Source organism: Haliaeetus leucocephalus, unplaced genomic scaffold, assembly GCF_000737465.1.
Source record: "Haliaeetus leucocephalus isolate CR32 unplaced genomic scaffold, Haliaeetus_leucocephalus-4.0 Scaffold143, whole genome shotgun sequence".
NCBI classification, from domain to species: Eukaryota; Metazoa; Chordata; class Aves; order Accipitriformes; family Accipitridae; genus Haliaeetus; species Haliaeetus leucocephalus.
Genome location: NW_010972579.1, coordinates 190,481 through 210,316, shown reverse-complemented (window position 1 = coordinate 210,316; position 19,836 = coordinate 190,481). Strand labels below are relative to the sequence as shown.

At 37.5% G+C, this 19,836-nt stretch overlaps 1 protein-coding gene across 1 annotated transcript in view; it reads right to left on the bottom strand.

Annotated features, from left to right (window-relative positions):
* Positions 1-19,836, bottom strand: part of STAG1 (stromal antigen 1) — a 197,613-nt gene that overhangs the window by 16,583 nt on the left and 161,194 nt on the right. Inside the window, exons 22-27 of the mRNA XM_010561136.1 lie at positions 19,534-19,614; positions 10,636-10,728; positions 6,828-7,002; positions 4,307-4,446; positions 2,387-2,488; positions 707-855 (exon numbers count right to left, since the gene is read on the bottom strand). Coding sequence (XP_010559438.1) covers positions 707-855; positions 2,387-2,488; positions 4,307-4,446; positions 6,828-7,002; positions 10,636-10,728; positions 19,534-19,614 — 740 coding nt within the window. The remainder of the gene's footprint in view (positions 1-706; positions 856-2,386; positions 2,489-4,306; positions 4,447-6,827; positions 7,003-10,635; positions 10,729-19,533; positions 19,615-19,836) is intronic.

The window sequence follows — 19,836 nt, the reverse complement described above, 5'->3', positions numbered from 1 at the left end:
ATAGAATTTACTTACCACTACATTGATACATGCATCTCTGCCTTATTTTTGCTTTATCATTTGAGACTAAAGAAAACAATTTACTTCCACATTATCCAATAAGGGCGCATGCATGTCTTGACTTCTCTCTTGCTTGGCACAGGAAAGTGTCTGGTAGCATTTTGATCATGCTTTGCTAATCTTAGTCTTAATGACTTAGTTTCTGATATAGCAAACTTTAATATTTTAACCTTTTTATGGCATGGGAAAGTCATAATTTAGATTTAGCAGCACCTTTCTACACTTTCCCGTTCAGCAGTTACATAAAAAGCTTCAATCCACTTGAAACAAAAAAAGATTTCCAAAATATTTTTGGAATATCTTTTTATAAAAGCCCTTGGTGCCTGCAGAATCCACAGCGGTGTGGTACAAAGAACTATCTATAGTTGTTAGATACAGTCCACACAAATATATGTAATACCAGTGGCTTTACCTGAGATAAACATGGCCATTCCAATAAATTCCAACAAAGAATTAGGCAGCAGCTCATTGTTCTTCCTTTCTTACATACATACATGAACACCCCCCACCATTTTTCTACATAAAGTAGAAAAAATATATCATTATTCCAGGACCTGTTAAGACTATGTACCTTTAGAAAAGGTATGCTAAGCAGAAGTTTTAATCTGAAGTAATATAAAAATCTAGTTTATTTACCACCACTCACTTGTGTAGTGTGGCCACAGCCTCTCTTGTCTTGATCTGATCCAAGCCAAAAGTGAGGGCAAACCGACGGGCCAGTTCCTTAATTCCACTAACATGGGCAGATGTCCTGTCCAAATTGGGACCTTGCTCCTGAACAAGCTCATTAAACAGCTAGAGAAAGAATTCAATTGTTAAAATCTGTGAGCTACAGAACATTTTTCTTGAGAAAGACTTTTGTCCATAACCTGTTACGGCTATGAGTGGACATTACAAAGACTTTTTTCACAGAGATGTAACAGAGTTCTCTTATATTCAACTTCTAATCCACTTCAGTTCCCGGACTTTCTTCTGTGTAACTGCTGTTTGCCAGTTGTTGCCCATCTTGTACTTGTGCGGATGATAACTCTTGAACAGAATTTTGCACTTACCTTCATTGAATTGCATCGATTATTCTCCCAACTCATCAAGATGGTTCAACATTCTTATGCTGTTTTCTAAAATACCTACGTCACCCATCAGATCAGCATCTTCTTTGAATTTAGAAAGCAAAATTGCTATTCCATCATTCAAGACTTAATGAATATCTGAACAGCATTACTGGGTGAATGCCTTCAAAGCCTGCTTGATAATGCCCTTTCAGTACAATAATGAACTACTCAGTATATCTTCTTCTGGTATTGCCATTTAGACCACATTTTCCTAACTTGCTAATGAGAATTATCAAGGGAGACAATGTCAGTGACAGTATTAAATCAAGTTGCATTAAATCTATAGTTCCTCTGATATCCACAAGCTCTGTTACCATATAATTAATGAAAGCAGCTTAATTTGACATGAATTCTCCTTGACAAATTCATACTGGCTGTTACCTATCACTTAGGCACTTGCAAATAGCTTGTCTAATTTTTTTTTTTTCATGAAACGATATTAGGCTGACTGATCTATGGCACCTGGCTTCTTCCTCTCTCCAAGTTTACTTTGACACTCAACGATTCTTCTGGAAGTACATTTGGTTTTCTCAAGTTTTCACAGGTATCTCTCAGCTTCCAGATTGCTACAGGAAATCCCTTAGTAGTCTGGAATGAATTTTGGGAGGCGCAGCCGATTTAAAAACATCTTATTTCTAGAAATAATTTTTCTATGCAATGGATATAGCTGGTACTTCAAGGGCCTAAATGGTATTTAGTGAAGCACACACTTGGTGCTGTTGGCAGAACAAGAATGGATTTAATCATCAAGCCAATAATTTATGGTTGATGTAAAGCAAATTTTTCATGGAAAAAACATGTTTAATAATATTGGAAGACAAACTAATTAGCTTGAAGTTTGAAAAAATCAATCAGTATTTAGACAAAATGTACATAAGATGCATTACTTCCAGCTAATTATAAGGAGAAAATGTCATCCTATTCTTCTTGTTCACTAGGTATCAGTAAACAAATGCTATGAATCAGCTTGGACCAAACAGCCTTCAAGGCTCTTCTCCCCTTTCTTCCGTTTTAATCTAACCAAAACTTTGCCAGTGTGGGCTTAAGGAGACAGAGATTACTGAGACAAATGAACAGTGACAGCCTGAATTGAGGAGCAAGATAATCTCTTAACGGAAGTGTAGTATTTTCACTTCATTGTAAAGGGCACCAGAGAAAATCCTGTCCAGTATTTTTTGCAGTGAGGCATTTCTAACAAAATTCAAGATTCTTACCTGTTGCAAACTGAGAATGAGTGTCTTTGCACACTGGATTTTATCAATTTGCCTTGTTTTGCTCAGGGTTTCCTTAATGATATCTCCATAGTCATTGTAGTACTAGGAAAAAATGTGGAAAAAACCCTCTTTAAACCTTTAAATTGAACCTCTTATACAATTTCTTACAGTTTTCCTGATAGAAAGATTACTTGTAATTCTTGTTTTGAAAAGGCAGCAGTTGCCAAAAAACCTAGTCTCAAATCCAGACTTTTTTGTGTGAGTGGGAGGCAATGTTTTAATATCAAAATTTATACTGATTGGTAGCCTGCACTCAGTGATGAGGTAAGGAACTTCTGTATTTGTTATTATCTTTTGTAACAGATATGTCAAAAAACAAACAAAAGAGTATTTCCTACCCCAAACTAAGTATTTGATGAAAGTGACCCAAGGCTGCAAATTCTAAAAAACAACATTACATTGAACCAACACACCCTTCAACAAGTAGGTGCAAACAGACACTAGCACACAAGTGTGAAGCTCCATATACAATGCAAGGTGAGTTAGATGGCCAAGAAAGGAATTCACTGAAACCAGAAAGCTGAGTAAGGAATTAGTCAGTATGAAGTGCTGATTTTCTTTATGTTAGAAGAATGGTTGCTGGAACTACAGCCTATGGTACTGACCATTTGGGTAGAAAGCCTGTATAATCGTTAAAACTTCCAGGCTGAGAATACAAAAAAATTTTTTCCAAACAGTATTCTTTCAGCTTCATTAATATTTCTGCATTTGCAACCACTTATTTGCATTCCCTCTAAAATATTGCTCCTGCCTTCTTTGGTACAGAGATCTTTCTAGTTTGCATTCTAATTTAAACTCAGTTTCTCTCACTTTCCCCCAATTTCAAGAGACGGAGGGGCATGGGGAGAGAAGATGACCAACCTAGAGCAGCAGGTAGGAAACTAACCTAGATTGTGACAGCTTCAGTTTGAAAGTCCTGCTCTGGAAAAAATCCCTAAGCAAGACTAACCCTGAGCAGTGACCTGGTTGATGGCTAGAGTGTGCACTGGGGATTTTATTGTACTGCGTGCTCTTAATGAACAGGAGAAGGAGGATTTAAAGTTAAATCCTTTATATTTCACATCAACATCTCAAACACTGTCTATAGTAAAGGATCTACTCCCCACTCTGTCTTCTAGTTTCTCCTCCTTGATTGTCATCTTTGTGATGACTAATGTCTTACAGAGAGACAGGTGAGGTATACCTGACAATTTGATATAATCTGAGGGGCTTTGCATTGCTTGGCGGTGTCAGGACTGCTAATGTGCTTGTTTTCTGGCAGGTAGATGCGCAAGTACAGGGTGCAGTGGTAGCTGAGCAGCAAGTCTTTCTGAATTTCATTGGGCCTAAATACTGTGTGGAAGCAGAGTAAGTTGGTAAGACATTCAGTTAATGCATACCCACTTACAGAGTACTATACAGAGCTTTTTTTTTTTTTACTGCTTTCCTGTTTAAAACAATCTTTTCTCACAAAAAACCTTGCTTCCTTACAGCAAGCACCAAGACTGGGAGACTCCCAGTGAAATATGACATTGAATGGGTAACTGTTATTGTGGATTCTAGGAATGAATTTGAGGAGCAGGATAAGGAATTCTCTGTAGAGAGAAGCCTCTCTGGAAATACTCAGCACCTTGTAGGACCAGATTTTGGTGCTGCCTTTAATAAGGCATTCCTGCTACACGGGCAGGAACTTCAGAGCTTACTGCTTCTCAGTGGGAGGTGTAATACAGAAAGAAAAAGCTATTACAAAAAATCAAATAAGACTGAAAAAGCTTTCAAAAGTGTTCAACCTTTAACTACTGCACTGGAAGGGAGAGAAAGAGGGGCCCTGACACTACAGTCTGTGTTTAGTTAGGAAGAGGAGAATACACAGAGCTGTACCTTCATATAGTGTTTGAAGATATCTGCTGCTGCATGCATGTCCACAATGTCATAAATTATCAGCTTGCTAAAGGCAGCCAAAAGGTTTCTTCTCTTATGTAAAGCTTCTATTTTGTTAGCTTCATCTTCTTCATCTCCCTCTGAAAGCATCAACAACAATAAAATGTTTATAAGTAGCTGCTATGTTCTAAAGCAACATTATTGAAGAGTAGCTTTTAGAAAAAAACAATTCTTTAGAATGAAGCAAGGTTTGTTGCAGGAGAAGCTAAAATGAAAGGTGATAATTCTTGAGTCCTGCCTATGTTAAGACTTTTGGGAAAGTTCAGGAACATGACACACCATTGACAAAGGATGCTATCTATAGTCCTGAGTAGGTACTGAACATAATCTGCATGGAACTGAATCGCTTATTTTCTTTACCCTGTTAAAGGCCACGGTGAAGACTTGTTGAATGCTTTTTGCTTCACTTCTGAAACACAGGATATTTGGAGATGCTTCATTAGCATGACTAAGCTATAAATATTTCACATAAGGAAAACTAGAAGCAGCAATACTTTTACTGCATGCCTTGGATTTTCAGATATGAAATCGATGGCTCTAAAGCATCAATAACTACAGAAGTAAAATTCAGTTGTAAGAAACATTAACATTTAATGGCAATGTCATAAGTATTAAGTTCCAATGTAAGACTCCGCTCTGTGAATGAAAATGTAACTCTACACATAAAATGTTAAATATAATAAAAGCATATTCCACAACTTATATAAGAAAATGAAATCAGCTATAACAGTTGTGATAAAAGTAAATATTCTGTGGTAATTAGAAGAGCTTATTCTTGGAGGGAATCTTCCAACCAGTTTGAAGACGTACAGAGCTGTGGTGGGGCGAGGAGGGACATGGTGTCACTGAGACTCTCTTGCTGCACTCTTACTAGAGTCTCCACAGAGCCACAGTACTTAAGTCACATATTTGATCACAGGAAATCTCTTAGGAGCAGTGGAGTTGACTGTGAATATGCATGCATGTCTTAATCCTGAGATACTTTAACCCACAGAATTGAAGCCCATTAGCACACTCCTTCCCCCCCCCCCCCCCTTTCTTAATTTCTTTTTATCATTACTGACGTGTTCTGAATACCAAAAGTTATAAATGGTCAGACTGACTTCATGGAGTCAGAGTAGCATTAGGGAATGGAGGTTACATACAAAGATCTTCATCCATCTTTTTGCTGTCTTCCCAGTCCAATCACAGGATGTTAAAGAACAGCAATTTTGCTAAAGAGCAAAAAAAAATTAGACACTGTTCTCCTAAAATCTATCCTTGATGTATTATTCTGAACATTGAACTCACAAAGTATGATTAACTGCACATACATTTCTGGTGAAGGTGTGTTTCAAAATGTATTCTTCCCAGGAATCCTTAAAGAGATGCTCAACAAAGATGTTAGCTACTGAGGAGCTAGAAAACTGAAAGCACCTTTAGAGCAAGGATACATTCTCTTAGATCTTAGTTCTACATATTGCTGTCTTAAAAGATCTAAAATAGCACTTATGTGTCACGCTAGCATACAAGTAACTGAGTACAGCAGAAATTCAGAAAGAGTGCCAAAAAGAGCACTACAGTATGCACTCAGCATACACATAGCAGTTTGACCATCTGGGAATCCATCTCTTGTCCAAAGCTATTTAGGATTCAGAAACTGGATACCTCTCTAATTGCATTGAGGCATTTATAACACACACCAGCAGCATCAAGTTATTTAAAACCGGACCTAAATGACAAATCTGCCTCTCCCCGACTGAAAGCCAAAAATCTCAAGTCATCCTTGTGAGGACGTAGAGATGGGGTCACCTCCAACTCCAGCCTCTCAAAGTGTGGCCAGGCACAGATGCCTAGGAAAGAGGAAGGAAGCAAGCAAGCATACACGATACTTTCCAAGTACTTTCCTAGTCTCCAACCAAATCAGTGATGTCCTGAGCTTGATTTGATTATTTTGGGGGAGGAGCAGAAGGGGTGTTTATTTAGTAACATCAATTCCTTAACGCCTTCTTTGCCTACAGCTTTGCTGGTAAGGTTTGCCTTCAGGATCCTATAACCCTGTTCAGTAACGCTAAAGGATTTCTCTTCTATGTACTGTTCCACCAGACTTCTTCCCTTGAAGCCGTATTAAATGGAGTCTGCTGCTCAACTAAGATGGTACAGTTTTGGAAATAAACATTAAGAAAAATATAGATCAGTAAAGGAAGAATAATTTCGTTCAGATTTATAACATGTAGTTACAGACCACTCCCATGTCTTCTGAAAACATCTTTTTTTATGAAGTGAACTTTGTAAATACTTATTCTTTAACACAAGTAGTACTGAATATTGAGTATTTCATATTCACACCTCCCAGAAATGAAGAAGGAATAATTCTGAAAACATATGAGCAAACGGATCTGAAAATTCTATTTTCTTCTTTCTTCTGGGTCTGTTATGAAAAAAAAAAAAGCTAAGTAGAAAATATGAAAGCTAAACATACCCATGCTCTGGTTTTCATCATCTTGGTCAATAAAGACATGGTCCATCACAAAACTGAGAAGTTCTGACTGGAGGCCTGAATCTGGATTAAACACCAAAGGCTGAAGACCTTCTCGACCCCCAGTCATCAGCTGATGACTGAAAATCATCAAGAGATCACAAAGCAGCATGAAAGCCTGAAAGGCAAAAGAGAATGAATGCAGTAAGAAGCATAAGTCAAGTAAATGAAAAATAAAATACCATTTCTCTAATTTCCAGATATGCCATGCTATTATTAAATGTCCTTCTTTAACTGTACTCAGTTGTAGTTGTTTGCATGCTGTGAAAAGTGTTCATAAGGGTTTCCGCTAACTTTAAAATGTTATGCCTGTAATTCCTATGTAAGAACTGCGTTTACTACCTCTTCCACGTCCAGGATGATCCACACTAAACTTCCATTTCTACTCTATGAAAAGAACTCTAAATCTACTTTTGATCCAAGGACTGTAGCCAAATTTGAGGTAAAGAAAAACCAACTCTTTTTAATAAACAGTTAGAAAAGTTAAACAAGCAAAAAAATGAACAACATTATGAAGGAAAAATCCAAGCTATGTCACTGTCAGATCCAGAAAATACAGAGAAGCAGCTGCAAGCAAAGAAATTCTTGCAGAATTTCATCAACAATTCTCTGCAAAAAGAATCAAGTAACTCTGCACAGCTTTCAATTCTAGATAAAAGCCAACAAGGGCAGAATTTTCATTGATTTATGCTCACTGCTTTTATACCCTCATTACCTGAGAATAGAGAAAGAAGGCAGCTATTACTAACTTTATTTCTTTCAAGGGCTTATCTGTATACTCTCATGCAGAAGAATAACACTATTTTCCCCAATGGCTTATGTTGGAGTGTCACAGCCAGCTGTATTCATTTGCATTACATTCCACACCTGAGCACCTTTCAGAAAGTACTTTTTAATCATCTTAGTTTCTCTATCTTTAACCTCAGGTTCTAAAAACTGAGAAAGAGAGGAAGGTTCAGAGTATGAGTGTGTAAAAAGTCTCCTAGAAGATCTATGCTGGATGTGCTGTCTCTTCCCCCAGAAGCCTGCAGGAGTCTCACTCAGGGCAGTGTCAATCACGATTCCCACGTAGGTGGTAGGCCAGAGGCATTTTCAACTGAAGAGAGATTGTAGAATAGCTCTGACAGAGTCATGAAATCCAGTGTAGGCTTTAATTCAGTCCTATATTCCCCCTCTACAAACAGCTGAACAGAAAGATACTTAAATGTGTGTTTAAACATTTTTTTGAACCAAGTCTAAGGAAAAGTTGTGAGTGAGAGCAATCTGCTTTACAAACTTCCAAAGTGAAATCTTTGTGAACGCTGAATGTCATAGCAGCTCACTTGTTTCTTCGAGTATGTTATAAAATCTGAATGAGCTATACCCAGGCAAGAACAAAATGCAAATCATTGTAAACTATGTTCTACTTAGACTTCGGAAACAGACGCCTCTATTTGGGATTATTCTCCACTGGATCCAAAAAGTTGTCATTCATTTCAGTGATGATCTCATCTGCTCTAAACTCCTTTGATACTCAGTAAAATTTAAGCTCATCCTAATGTAGACCTCTAAGAAAGAGCATATCAATAATGCACTGAAAGTGCTTATTTCTGTCTAATATAAAGACAGCAGTGGACTCAGATACACATGTCAATATACTGTAGATACGTCTAGTCACAGAAGATTTATTTCACTCAGTCTAGGAAAATTTGAAATGTTTGAGTCCTGTTTCTATAAACAGTTAATATGTTTTTCTTCCTTTGATATGTACATTGATCTTCTCTGGAAAGAATACATAGATTAAGAATGAAATATGGTAGGGAGACAACATCCACAGAATTCTCAAAAAATCCAGTAAAACTAAAGGATTGAGCAACAGTCCTGCACTCGCAGAAATATACTTTTTAAGGAAGAAAATTAAAAAGATCATAGAAGTGTTAGCTGGAAGAGACCTCTGGAAGAGACCTCTGGATTCTCTAGTCCAATCTACTCTGATTGGGACACTTGCTGTCTCTAGGTCTGGTTGGTGGTGGCTTTGTCTAGCTGAGGCTTGAAAGCTTCCACGGAATTGTGAAGTGCAAAGGAGCTTCTACGAAAAGTTTAAATTACCAATGAAAAAAAAATTGTGGCCACTAATAATAAAAGAGTAAAAACATGTTAATATATATCAAGAACAAAACCACTGCAGTAATGGGAAGGATCATTTACCATTTGTTGATGCAGAAAAGACATTAGCGCTAGCTAGGTTAAGCTAGAATGGTTGGTATTTTCATGAAGCTAGATGATATTTTCACATTATATAATATTAATAAAATATGCCAAGAGTAACTATTCAGAATATTAAAAAACAATTACTAAAGTTAAATCTGCTGGAAGACAATGACACGTCAGAGTCTTTTAAAAATACATAAATTAGCGACATCTCCAAGCCTTTAATATTTATAAACTTGCAGAACACAGTGTAAATGCCAAGCAGAGCTATCTTTCAAAAAATTGTCTTTTAAGAAGTATTATCTTTAAAAAAAAAACACTGGCAAAAACCACAGGCCAGTTAGTTACAGTCTTTGCAAAATCTTGGGAGGTCTCATAGAAATGCAATTTGTAGACAACTAAAAGATGTCAACAGACTTGATATAAATCAGCATATATTCATAAAATCTCAGCAAACAAACAAGCTATTATTTTTTTCAGAGACTGCGAACTATTTCAAGAAGCCCTTCAATTTCATTTATTTTATTTCATTTTCTAAATATATAGAGCAGAAACTTCCCACTCCATGCATGCATAGCTTTCCAAAAATCTAAACCAGAGAACTGGATAACTACAGTGAACCATAAAAAAATCTGGTATCTCATTATGCAATCATATTTCACATATATACCTTTGGCATATGTGTGCACACACATACACATGCAGAGAGATGCATGCACTTAAGTTTTCAGTCAGCCTACCAAACACAGGAGCACAGCAACCTAAGCTATAATGGTTATGTGGATGAGAATCTGAAAAACCCTCCAGATTTTTATATTTCTATAATGAAGACGCTGTTTAAACAGATACTTTTCTCTGATTTCTCAAGGAGACATAACTATTTCTGAAGTGACGATTTTTGTATAGTGTGAGAGGACACTACACTCTCAGTGTTATTCAGAGTATTTTTGTAAAATGAATTAAATTTTTTTTCTGCTAGAAAATATGCAGTAGTATGACCTGTAATGCTAGAAGCCTCAATTTTCTCCCATTATCCACAATGGGAAAGAGATACAATAATTAGTATTCACCACTACATTTAACTGAATTATTAGGATAATGAAATAATGAAACAGCATCGAGGCTTCAGGCATTTGCCTTTGCAGGAAAGCAGTCACTCTAGACTCCCTATTAGTCAATAACGGGGAAAAAAATCCAGAAATACACAGAGAAGGATTCAGCCCATTTGAGATCTCATTCACCCTCTAAAAGTGCCTATTTCTATCTCTTAATACAGTAAGTGTCTAAAGGAATAGGCTTTTGGTTTAGGTGATTGAGTTAGATGCCTAAAGTTATGACAGCTGAACATGAGCCTAAGCATCCACGTAATCCTTATTGTTATACCAAAAATGAATTTGACATGAGCTGTGCTTTGAAGGTGCTTTTAATACAGCTCTTCTTATGCAGTGTTTGTTCAGTTTTATTTAGACAGAAGGCACAGTTTGATATAGTGTCGTCTTGAGCTTCACTACAGTTTAATATTCACATTTTTTTAAAAGCATGTGTCAGACATTTCCTTTACCTGTTCTTTGACTGGAGTGTTGACATTTGACAGACACTGCTGGCAGACAGCCAGAAAGGATTTCACAGTTTTCCTCAATACCAACAAGTCCTCCTAGAAGGAGCATTAAAGAGGGATAATATATAAATATTAATAAAAGGTTGCTAGGAAAAAGTAAAATAAAAAGATGGTCATAATTTCATACATTCAATCCTATAAACTAGCCACACAAAAAAGGCCGTGAAAAAACATGCTATTCATAAAGCACAGAGTAAAACAAGTCATTAATTTTCAGAGAAATGACCCAAAGTTTCCCTTTTAATAAAAATAACAACAATAACAACAACAACAATAATACATTCCTGAGTTAAATTGTCTGTATTTTATATTGAATGTAAATTATAAATTTTTCAGAACAAAAAGTTTAATACATCAAGGTAAGTCTACCTGGTGGTTTAAAAAGAATTCTGTACAATAAATCAACATGATCAAAAAATTAAAATACCAACGAATGTCTCAAGTTCAACAAAAACATTATCCCAACTGCCCACAGACATGGAAAATGTGAAGGCAAATCACAGAAATCTGATGAGTTATAGGAGGAGAGAGGTTTGTTGATCTGGAGAAAAAAGGATTTGTGGGTGGAAAACATAAATGACTGACTGTTCTTCATCACCTGGATCTAGAGACAACTGATGTGTATTTTAAAGGTGGGTACCTGAAGCGGCAGGCTCGTAAGAATACAGCAAGTAGCCACATGGAAACAGCAAATCAATTATAGAAGAAGAACCCTCCTATGTGAAAAGCTAGGACTGCCTCTATTGTAACCAAGAAACATACTGAAAACGCACACAGCTTCTTGGCGCAAACTAAAATAGTTACTCTGTTTTACAGTAGTGATAAACCAAATACCAAGAAGAAAACAAGAACCAGAAATCACGAGGACTTTGTGTTAGTTTCCAGTTTTGTGAAAAGGACTAGTTTTGTCAGCATTGGTTCATAGATTTTGCTACTCTGCATTGCTCCGGTGGTACAACAAACACTTCTGCCCTGTCTGCTCCTGCCTGCCATACCACATGTCTCCCAGCACTTGGATCTCCTTCCATGCTGCCAGCAGTTCTGCCAGGGCCCCACAGATGACACCATTTCTCACATGCACCTGGGACCATTGCTTGAAAGACCTTTCCCTTCCCAGTTTTCACCATCACTGGTTTCATATAAAGAAGGGATTGTGACAGCTGTTAATGCACACGAAGACTGCTGGTCTACCGCTCCTGCAGATTTTCCTCTGTGATACCTCTATCAGCTTTCAGATGGAAGACACGGTGCCCTACAGAACAACATCCAACCTTAATCTAAAGAATCTACATAGTGTAGATGTCACATTTTCCTTGCTAAAAATTCTAATTTTTAATTAAGCTGGCTGTTCAGTCCATGTGTCTCATTTCTAGTTTTAGCTTTTCCTACTGCTTCCTATCGTAAGATCTTGTTATTCTTTGTTTACTGAAAAGCCTTTTTGTGGTCCATATGTTCTTCCTGTACTGGTTCACAACAGAAGGCAGGTCTGCAAGCATGCTGAAGCACCCCAAGTGTTCCTAAATCTCTGAATCTCTTATAATTTTCAGTAGAGTGAGCGTGATTTTTCTGATATGGACACTGAAGGTCTATGAGCTACCTCACCTTCCTATTCCTAATAAATTTTTCTCTGATAATATAGCCAAGGATGCCTCGTGCCACTGCATTATCCTGCCATTACATAATCTGTAAGACAGCTCTGCTCTATTCTAAGCCACAACTTTCCACTGATCAGCCTTCTTCTTCCCAGATTGTTCTGCCTTCCATTTGGCAGCATTAAAATGACTCTTTGTTAACTGTATTTTGTTTACCAAGTGATCTATATCATCCACATTTTAAATGTCTTCACTTTATCTTCCCTGACGATTGGTAAAAATCATCAGTTTTTAGCAGAGAACGGATCTCTCCTGGAATACATCAGAAGTTATTCCATTGTGTGATTATTTCCCACTTACAACTTTTTTTGAATATATTAATCAGCTTTGAGCTACTGAATATGAATTACATTAAATTCACGTATTCACCTGAAATGCAATGTGGTACTAATGTCTTACAGAAACTGGTATTTCAACTTGTTTCCTTATCAGTCAAAAATGCAATCTTCTCAAGAACAAATTTATGTGTTCCTTCCAGGCTTCCCTCTTGGCCATGTTCATTCTACCCTTCAGTCTTGTACCGACTGTGTTTTCTAGCAGCCAGTCCAAGATTTTACCTAGGACTGATGCCAGGCTTATCAGTTCACTGTGACATAATCATCTGATTCACACCTTTAAACATTGGGACTACAATCACTTTAATAACTTCCTACTTTCTATCACAATTCTCTTCCATTTAAACATTAACAAATTCAACAGATAAACTAAAACCTATGAAAAATCCTATATAAAGGTTAAAAAGTGACTGAGTATGTTTCCCATTTTGCTTTCTGTCAAAGAATGAGTAACACGTAGGCACACATTTATATTATACTCTCTCTTGATAGCATGACAAAGATTCATTTTGAAGAGCTACAGACAGCAAAAGAAAGCCCAACTGCACAGTACAACAGAGCCATCTGGAACTTTTCTAAATTTGGAGAAATCCCCAGACTACTATAAAGTGGCAATTTTTTTAAAAAGAGAAAATGGGAAGAAAAAAAATGAATTAGATTTTCAAGTCTTTTACTATTCTGAGGCACACAGCCAAGGCTCTTGAGGTGTGATAACCTGATATGCTGGCTTCAGCAGTAAAACTAGTATGAAAAAATTTTACTGTCCTCCTGGTTGCTAGGGTAAAACCATGGGGTCACACTGTGAACTGGATCACTTAAGTGACCCAGGATAAAAATAACATTTTCTTGAACCATACAGTGTAATATCTTCAAATTTAACTGTTCTGTGGCAGGAACAAGAATGAGCTGCTAAGAGCAAGGACTTGTATTGGCTTTGCCACCACCTGTAACTGAACAACTGCGTTCACAAGACTGCTATCTAAAATTCTTCAGTTATTTTCTAGCTTTAAATTGAAGCTTGTTTTTTCTATTGAAGACATTTAGAAATGCTGTGCATTTGCTAGGTTCATCTACCAAACTCAATGCTTTTCTTCCTATTTGCCCACTGCCTTTCCTCTAAACTACTTATTTGAGGTACTAACTTCCTTCTCCTTGTAACTCCAACTCTTTGATAAACTTTACAACATTCAAGAGCCATGAGCTTTCAACTCAGCTGTGGAACACAATCCAACCTTTTGCACCTTGTGACTCTTCTTCCCTTCAGCATTTTGTGCCCATATAAATATGAAAAGTCACTAAGTCACTATGCTGTTCGTTAAATCCCCTCTACTAACTCCTCTGCCTACTAATCACTCTGTAATAGCTATGCATTTGGCTAGTCTGGCTGCTGCTCATTCAGAACTGTTTCACCTTTGTCTTGCCTCCAAATGTTAGCTCCATTCATGCTTTTGTTTTTTTTACTGTTTTAAGATTCTGGACTCTGTTCTTCCGCAAATATTTCCTTTTCATTACATACATGTACAGTGCCTAGTAAAATGGTCCCAGGCACCTGGTTTATTGAATACATCAAGAAATCTAAATGGAAACAACAACCGTATAATCCCCCAAGTCTCCTACCTCAACACCGTACTTGCTCCCCAGGATCTACAGACAAGAGAACTCTTTCTAAGAAATTACCAGCTTCCTTCAAAACCATCCTCAAACCCCTTGTCACATGAAGAACAGTTCTTCTCCAGGCTACAACAGACTGCTCCCCAAAACTACACCGTATAAACCCCACCCCCGCCACCAGTACTGTGCTGTTTACCACAAAGAGCACTAGTCTGCTTACTGACAGCTCACACAGTCATGGCCTCAACCTCCTCTGAACACGTACAAGAGAAAGACCAAAGATTAGAGCATTAGACTATGGATATTTCAAGGCTTACACATTTCATTCTTACCTGCTGCAGCTTTACTTTTAGTAATCAATTCTTCCTTTCATATTTTAGACACCAACTTCACTCCTCAGTATGCCCTTTTTTTCACAGGCTACCTTGAAAAAGAGTTTTAAAATAACTCTGCCCCAACTCTATGCTGTATTTAAGTTAACTGGTGGAATCTTTGTTATTGGGCAGAGAATTTGGACTTCCTTACTATTTCAAATAATCAGTAATTATCATCCTGCTATTAAAACGTCTTTGAAACTTTTTTATGCTGATATCAATTCCTTAAGCTCTATCATCAAAATTGGAGTCTACAAATGATGTTACACAGAGTGGGGGAATCTGCACAGCACCCTCTTGGTAACAGCCTCAATAAATGACAGCTGATATGACAAGAACATGAGTGCAACAGTGTCTGTGAACAAAATACAAAAACTACCTGTTCTGAGGGGGTATTTGCCTAAAAATTGATAATGCTGAGAGGAAAGCTAACAATGAATTTGCTTAAAATGACCAGATTAAACAGTAACCAGGAGATTGCCAAGAAACTTTTGAGAAAAGGAGGAGTCAGCTTGTAAAGAAGTATAAAAGCAGCATGAGAAGTCGTGATTATGGAGAGGAACCTTGGGGTGGAACAGAGCAGCAGTCAAACCAAGTCCGACACGCCAACACTGCAACCGCTGCCTAGGCCTAGTGGCACATCCTCCCTGCTGGAAGCCCTAAGTAGCCTGCATCCATCTGAAGGATTGTCAGCATGGGGTGCAACATGCAGGACCCTACATTTCCAGCACATGTATGTGACTGTGGAGTCTTTTGTGGGTGTGGGTACACATGAAGCTGGAGCATCCACATATCCAACAGCAGCCATATATATGATCTCATGCTTCCAAAAGAAGGGCAATGGGCTTGTATGTCACGTTTCCTGTGAGAGTAAGGGTGTGCACATGTAACTCTAAATTATGTGTGTGTCTTGGGGAGGGGATTAGAGTAACTTGTGAACAGTTACAGAAGGGTAGTTCAAAATTTGTAGGTGTTCATTAGCATTATAAAAGTGTCTAGTATTTTGGTTTACCTGCTGTATAGCTGATACTTATCCTGGAGATGTGTTGTGCTGACTGCAGGTTAATTATGTGTTGTTAATAAATCAATGAGCTGACTTGATCTGAATTTCATTTAAACCACAAGAGTCAAACAATTTTTCCCAGCCACACATGTAAAGCAACACACCTAGCCTCATGTAGTCAGCCATAATCCAAAAAATACCCAACAGCTGTAACATAAAGTATCTCTCAGAAAGCAATAAATGTGCCCTGGGCTTGGGCATAATGCCCAGGGCAGTTTCCAAAAAAGGGCAATCCTCTTAGGAGAGAGCTGTATTTTTGGAAGAGCCATCTGAACACTAGATAAAGATTAATTTCATTCCAAAAAGATTCTGTTCCCAATTGTATACCCCTTGTTGTCATGCATCTCTACCCTAGAACCCATGCACAAAATTATTAAGCAATTTTGAACTCAAAGAACTCACTTTGAAAGAAATCTTACCAGAACCACCCATCCCACCTGCAAACTCCCTGCAATAAAATCTACACCTAATGGATGCAGAGCATACCTGATTAAGAAATGTAAAACCTTCCAATATATGCCCACTACTACCAAACTAAATACTTCCTCCCACAGAAACATTAACACCCTTGAATGCTGTACTTAAAATTCCAAAATGTTAATATACTTTATCCTGTGCATTGCATGCCTACATGGTAACTAACTAGGTGAAACAGAGCAGCTACTATTTGCCAGCATTAACTCACACAATTGACCCAGCTGGCAGCAGGTGAACATTTCTTACAAATCAATCCCTCCATTTCTGATCTCTCACAGCCTGGAGGCTCAAGGGAAATCTAAAAAATCATCTTCTAAACACGAGCCTGGGAACAAAAATTCATAAATCTAAGAGATACAGAAAAACAAGGACTCAAGATTAGTTTTATGACATATTATAAATTCCCTTCTCTCCTTTAGTCTTATCATCTTTCATCTTCCTTCTCTTCCCTGCTATCCAGCTCCTACTTCCCTCCCAGTAATGGTCTTACCACCTCACCTTCTCCTGCTCCCACCCCCCTATAGGTACCAATGAGCTTTTCCTTTTGTTTTAGAGACAGTTCACCTGATCTGTATCTAAATAGAAATGAAGCAATTGTTCTCAACTTGTATTTTGCTTTGTAGTCTTCTGCTTTTATTTCAAACCTGAAAGGCTTGTGTGTCCAAAAGCCTCTCTAATTTTTACAGCTATATCCATTGGTCTACTAAAGATACCACTTCAGCCTACAAATCATCACCTCCCTCTGTCCTTAGATCATTACAGCCACAGCAAAGTAACACTAGAAAGCTGGATGGACCTACATAATAAAACACTGTGTCAGAAATGTTCCTGTAAAAGCCTGAATACTTAAAAAATGCTCATTAAATGCTCTATTTTTCATTTTGAGATGCTTGTGTTAATCCCTTTGTCTTCCCATACATCATACTTTAGAAGTGATCCCCTTTAATGTCCGCTAACTTATAAGCCCGCATTATGGCTTATAAAAAACAACCATGGGCAAAATGATCTCCTAATGGATTAAATGACAGATATAGTGCAGATTAGATTTATTTTCACAGTGAACAAACTACAATGGAAAGTTTGATAGAAAAAAACCACACAGACCAAAATGCTACAACCACACCAGGTTGGCGAATTTCTTTTTATCCTGTTTCTGTTGTGAGCATAGCTGAGGTTGCTGGCCAGGAATGAAGAGCTGAAGGGCATTAATGCAGTGCTCCACTTGAACTAAGCATGCAGCAGACTCATTATTTTTGTAGGGGGTGGGGTGAAACCCCAAACAGTAAGTTAGTAACTCTCTAGGCTAGAGTAATTATGATTTTCAATGGGGATTCCAGAAGCAGAATTGACTTGTACTTCAAATGGTTATTTTCGATGGAGCTTTCATAGTTCCTTCCATTCCTATGAACTACATTATGACTAATATGAATCAGAGTATTAGAAATACATGAAAGATCAAGGCTATTCTGCATTCATCTCATAAATCAATGTCTCATACAAATGTATCCTATTTCAAAAATTAGGCAAAGCCATACTAAGCTTGTCCACAAGAAAAACCCAGCCACTGAAATAAATGAAGGTCTTTTTCAGTTTAACTGGACCATCACAGTAATATTGCAAACAACAGTCCACATTAATACTTTGACACCAAAATGCAAGGCTTCTGACCAGGTCCTATGCAGATAGATGCCGTATGTGTTAGTCACTACCTGTAGTTTATGGTAAGTATGTTTCTTTTGCTATAATTTAGACACAAGAAAACATGAAACTTTTTTCCAGCAATGCTGACAGCTATCACTCTGCACCATCTATGTTAGACTGCAGCAATTTACTGTATTTAATTCAAAAAAATGGAGTAACGCAGTGAAGGGAGATGAAAATCTTGCCGAACACTCTGTGTCTCGGCATTTGCACCCAGAGCAAGGCAAGACTGGGCATTGCTGCTCAACGGGCCCAGCAAGTAGGAGAACAGAGCTGTTCGGCATCTTCAGGAGTGGGTAAGACACCTAGTAAGACCCAATAGTCAAGAGCACATGGGGAAAAATTTAATAAAGGTGTTGAAGACAGTGTCCAGGCTTGGATACTCAACCAGGTGCTCTAATGGCACTTGCTTTAAGTGCTTGATTCCTCATACCCAAGTCATTCACTACACAGGTAACCAGCAGTCCAGTTTTCCTTACCAGGGAAGCATTAGAATGAGATTTGGTGTTTTGGTTTTGTGGGCTTAAGGGCTGAAGCAATGTATGGCCTCCTGGATTTACTGTTAGTTACTTAGCTCCTTCTGTCAAAGTGAAATTTCCTAAAGATAATAATGCTGCTAGCTAGGAGGACTCAGATGCTTTATTGTGATGAGATTCTGAGTTCATTTAAAACAAATGGGATGTATTCAGTTTTCTCAGTTATAAGGAGTCAAGATGTAATAATTATATACTACCAGCATGCTAAAGAGAAAGAAGCTAAAGCAGCTGAGAGGGGAACATGGGAACAAAAGCCAGAATAAAGAATACCAATTATTCTTTTTTTCTAGTAGCTATTTTAAAATGTCAATATATGTCAGTATCAAAACAACTCAAAGGATTTACACTGTATTTTTATCATTTTTATGTGCATAAAATGCTTATTTTAGCAGTACTTTAGTATAGCATCTTTTTCTTTTTGATGCTGATGGGGAAGTACACTTACTACTTCAGTTTTCATACCATTTTAATTTGATGTACTACTTTTGAAAAAGCCCTAAAAAGAAAAGATGTTGACCTCTGATTGAGAGAAGAGCTAAAGAAAGGTCCTGGAAAAGCTAAGTATAACAAACAAGCTACATGTAACATTGTCCTTACTTCATTACACTTGCGTGCACTTTATATTAGTAATTATCACTGCTAGTAACCTTATTTTTATATTTAGCCACATAAAAGATGCAAAGTAAGCAAGGTAAATACACATAAATACTAAGCTATCTGTGGTGTACTGATCAACAGCATTGCTTACACCTATTAGGTAAGCATTGTCATCATTACTTATCCATTCATGCAAACTGCTGTACTCGCAATAAAGTGCATTAAGTATCTTCAGCAATAAAAATCTAAAAACCATGTAGTATAAACTCCTGATAAAGACAAGCTTTCGCTGTTTGTACAGCTTGTTTAGACATATGCATGATGTTAAATAGACCCTGAAGTATCAAATAAATCAAAACACCAACATTTTATATCTGTTTCACGATGACATAAAATGACGGTATGGTGGGTGGAGTTACAGAAAATCAGGTCTAATGCCTTTTTAGGCAAGTTGTGTTTCCTCAGTAAAAGCTGTATGATCAAATGCCTACTTACTTTGGAAGGGGAGCCTTCAGTGATTTTCACCAGCTGCCAGAGAATAGAGTAGTGGGAACACTGCAGTGCCTGAACAACTATCTGTAACAGAGGGAACACAAAGAATCCCAGCACATTGGAAATATCAAGCATATCAGTAAAGTGTGTGTAAAATTTAGAATGCATTTTGGGGAGAAGAAATAGGAGCAGTTCTTAGGTAGCACTTTCCGTTTCCAAGGGTATTATGTTTTCCTTTAGTCAGTTTGGTGCAATAAAAATCCAGCCTACTACAGGTGAAAAAAATACTATGTAAATGCTGGGAAA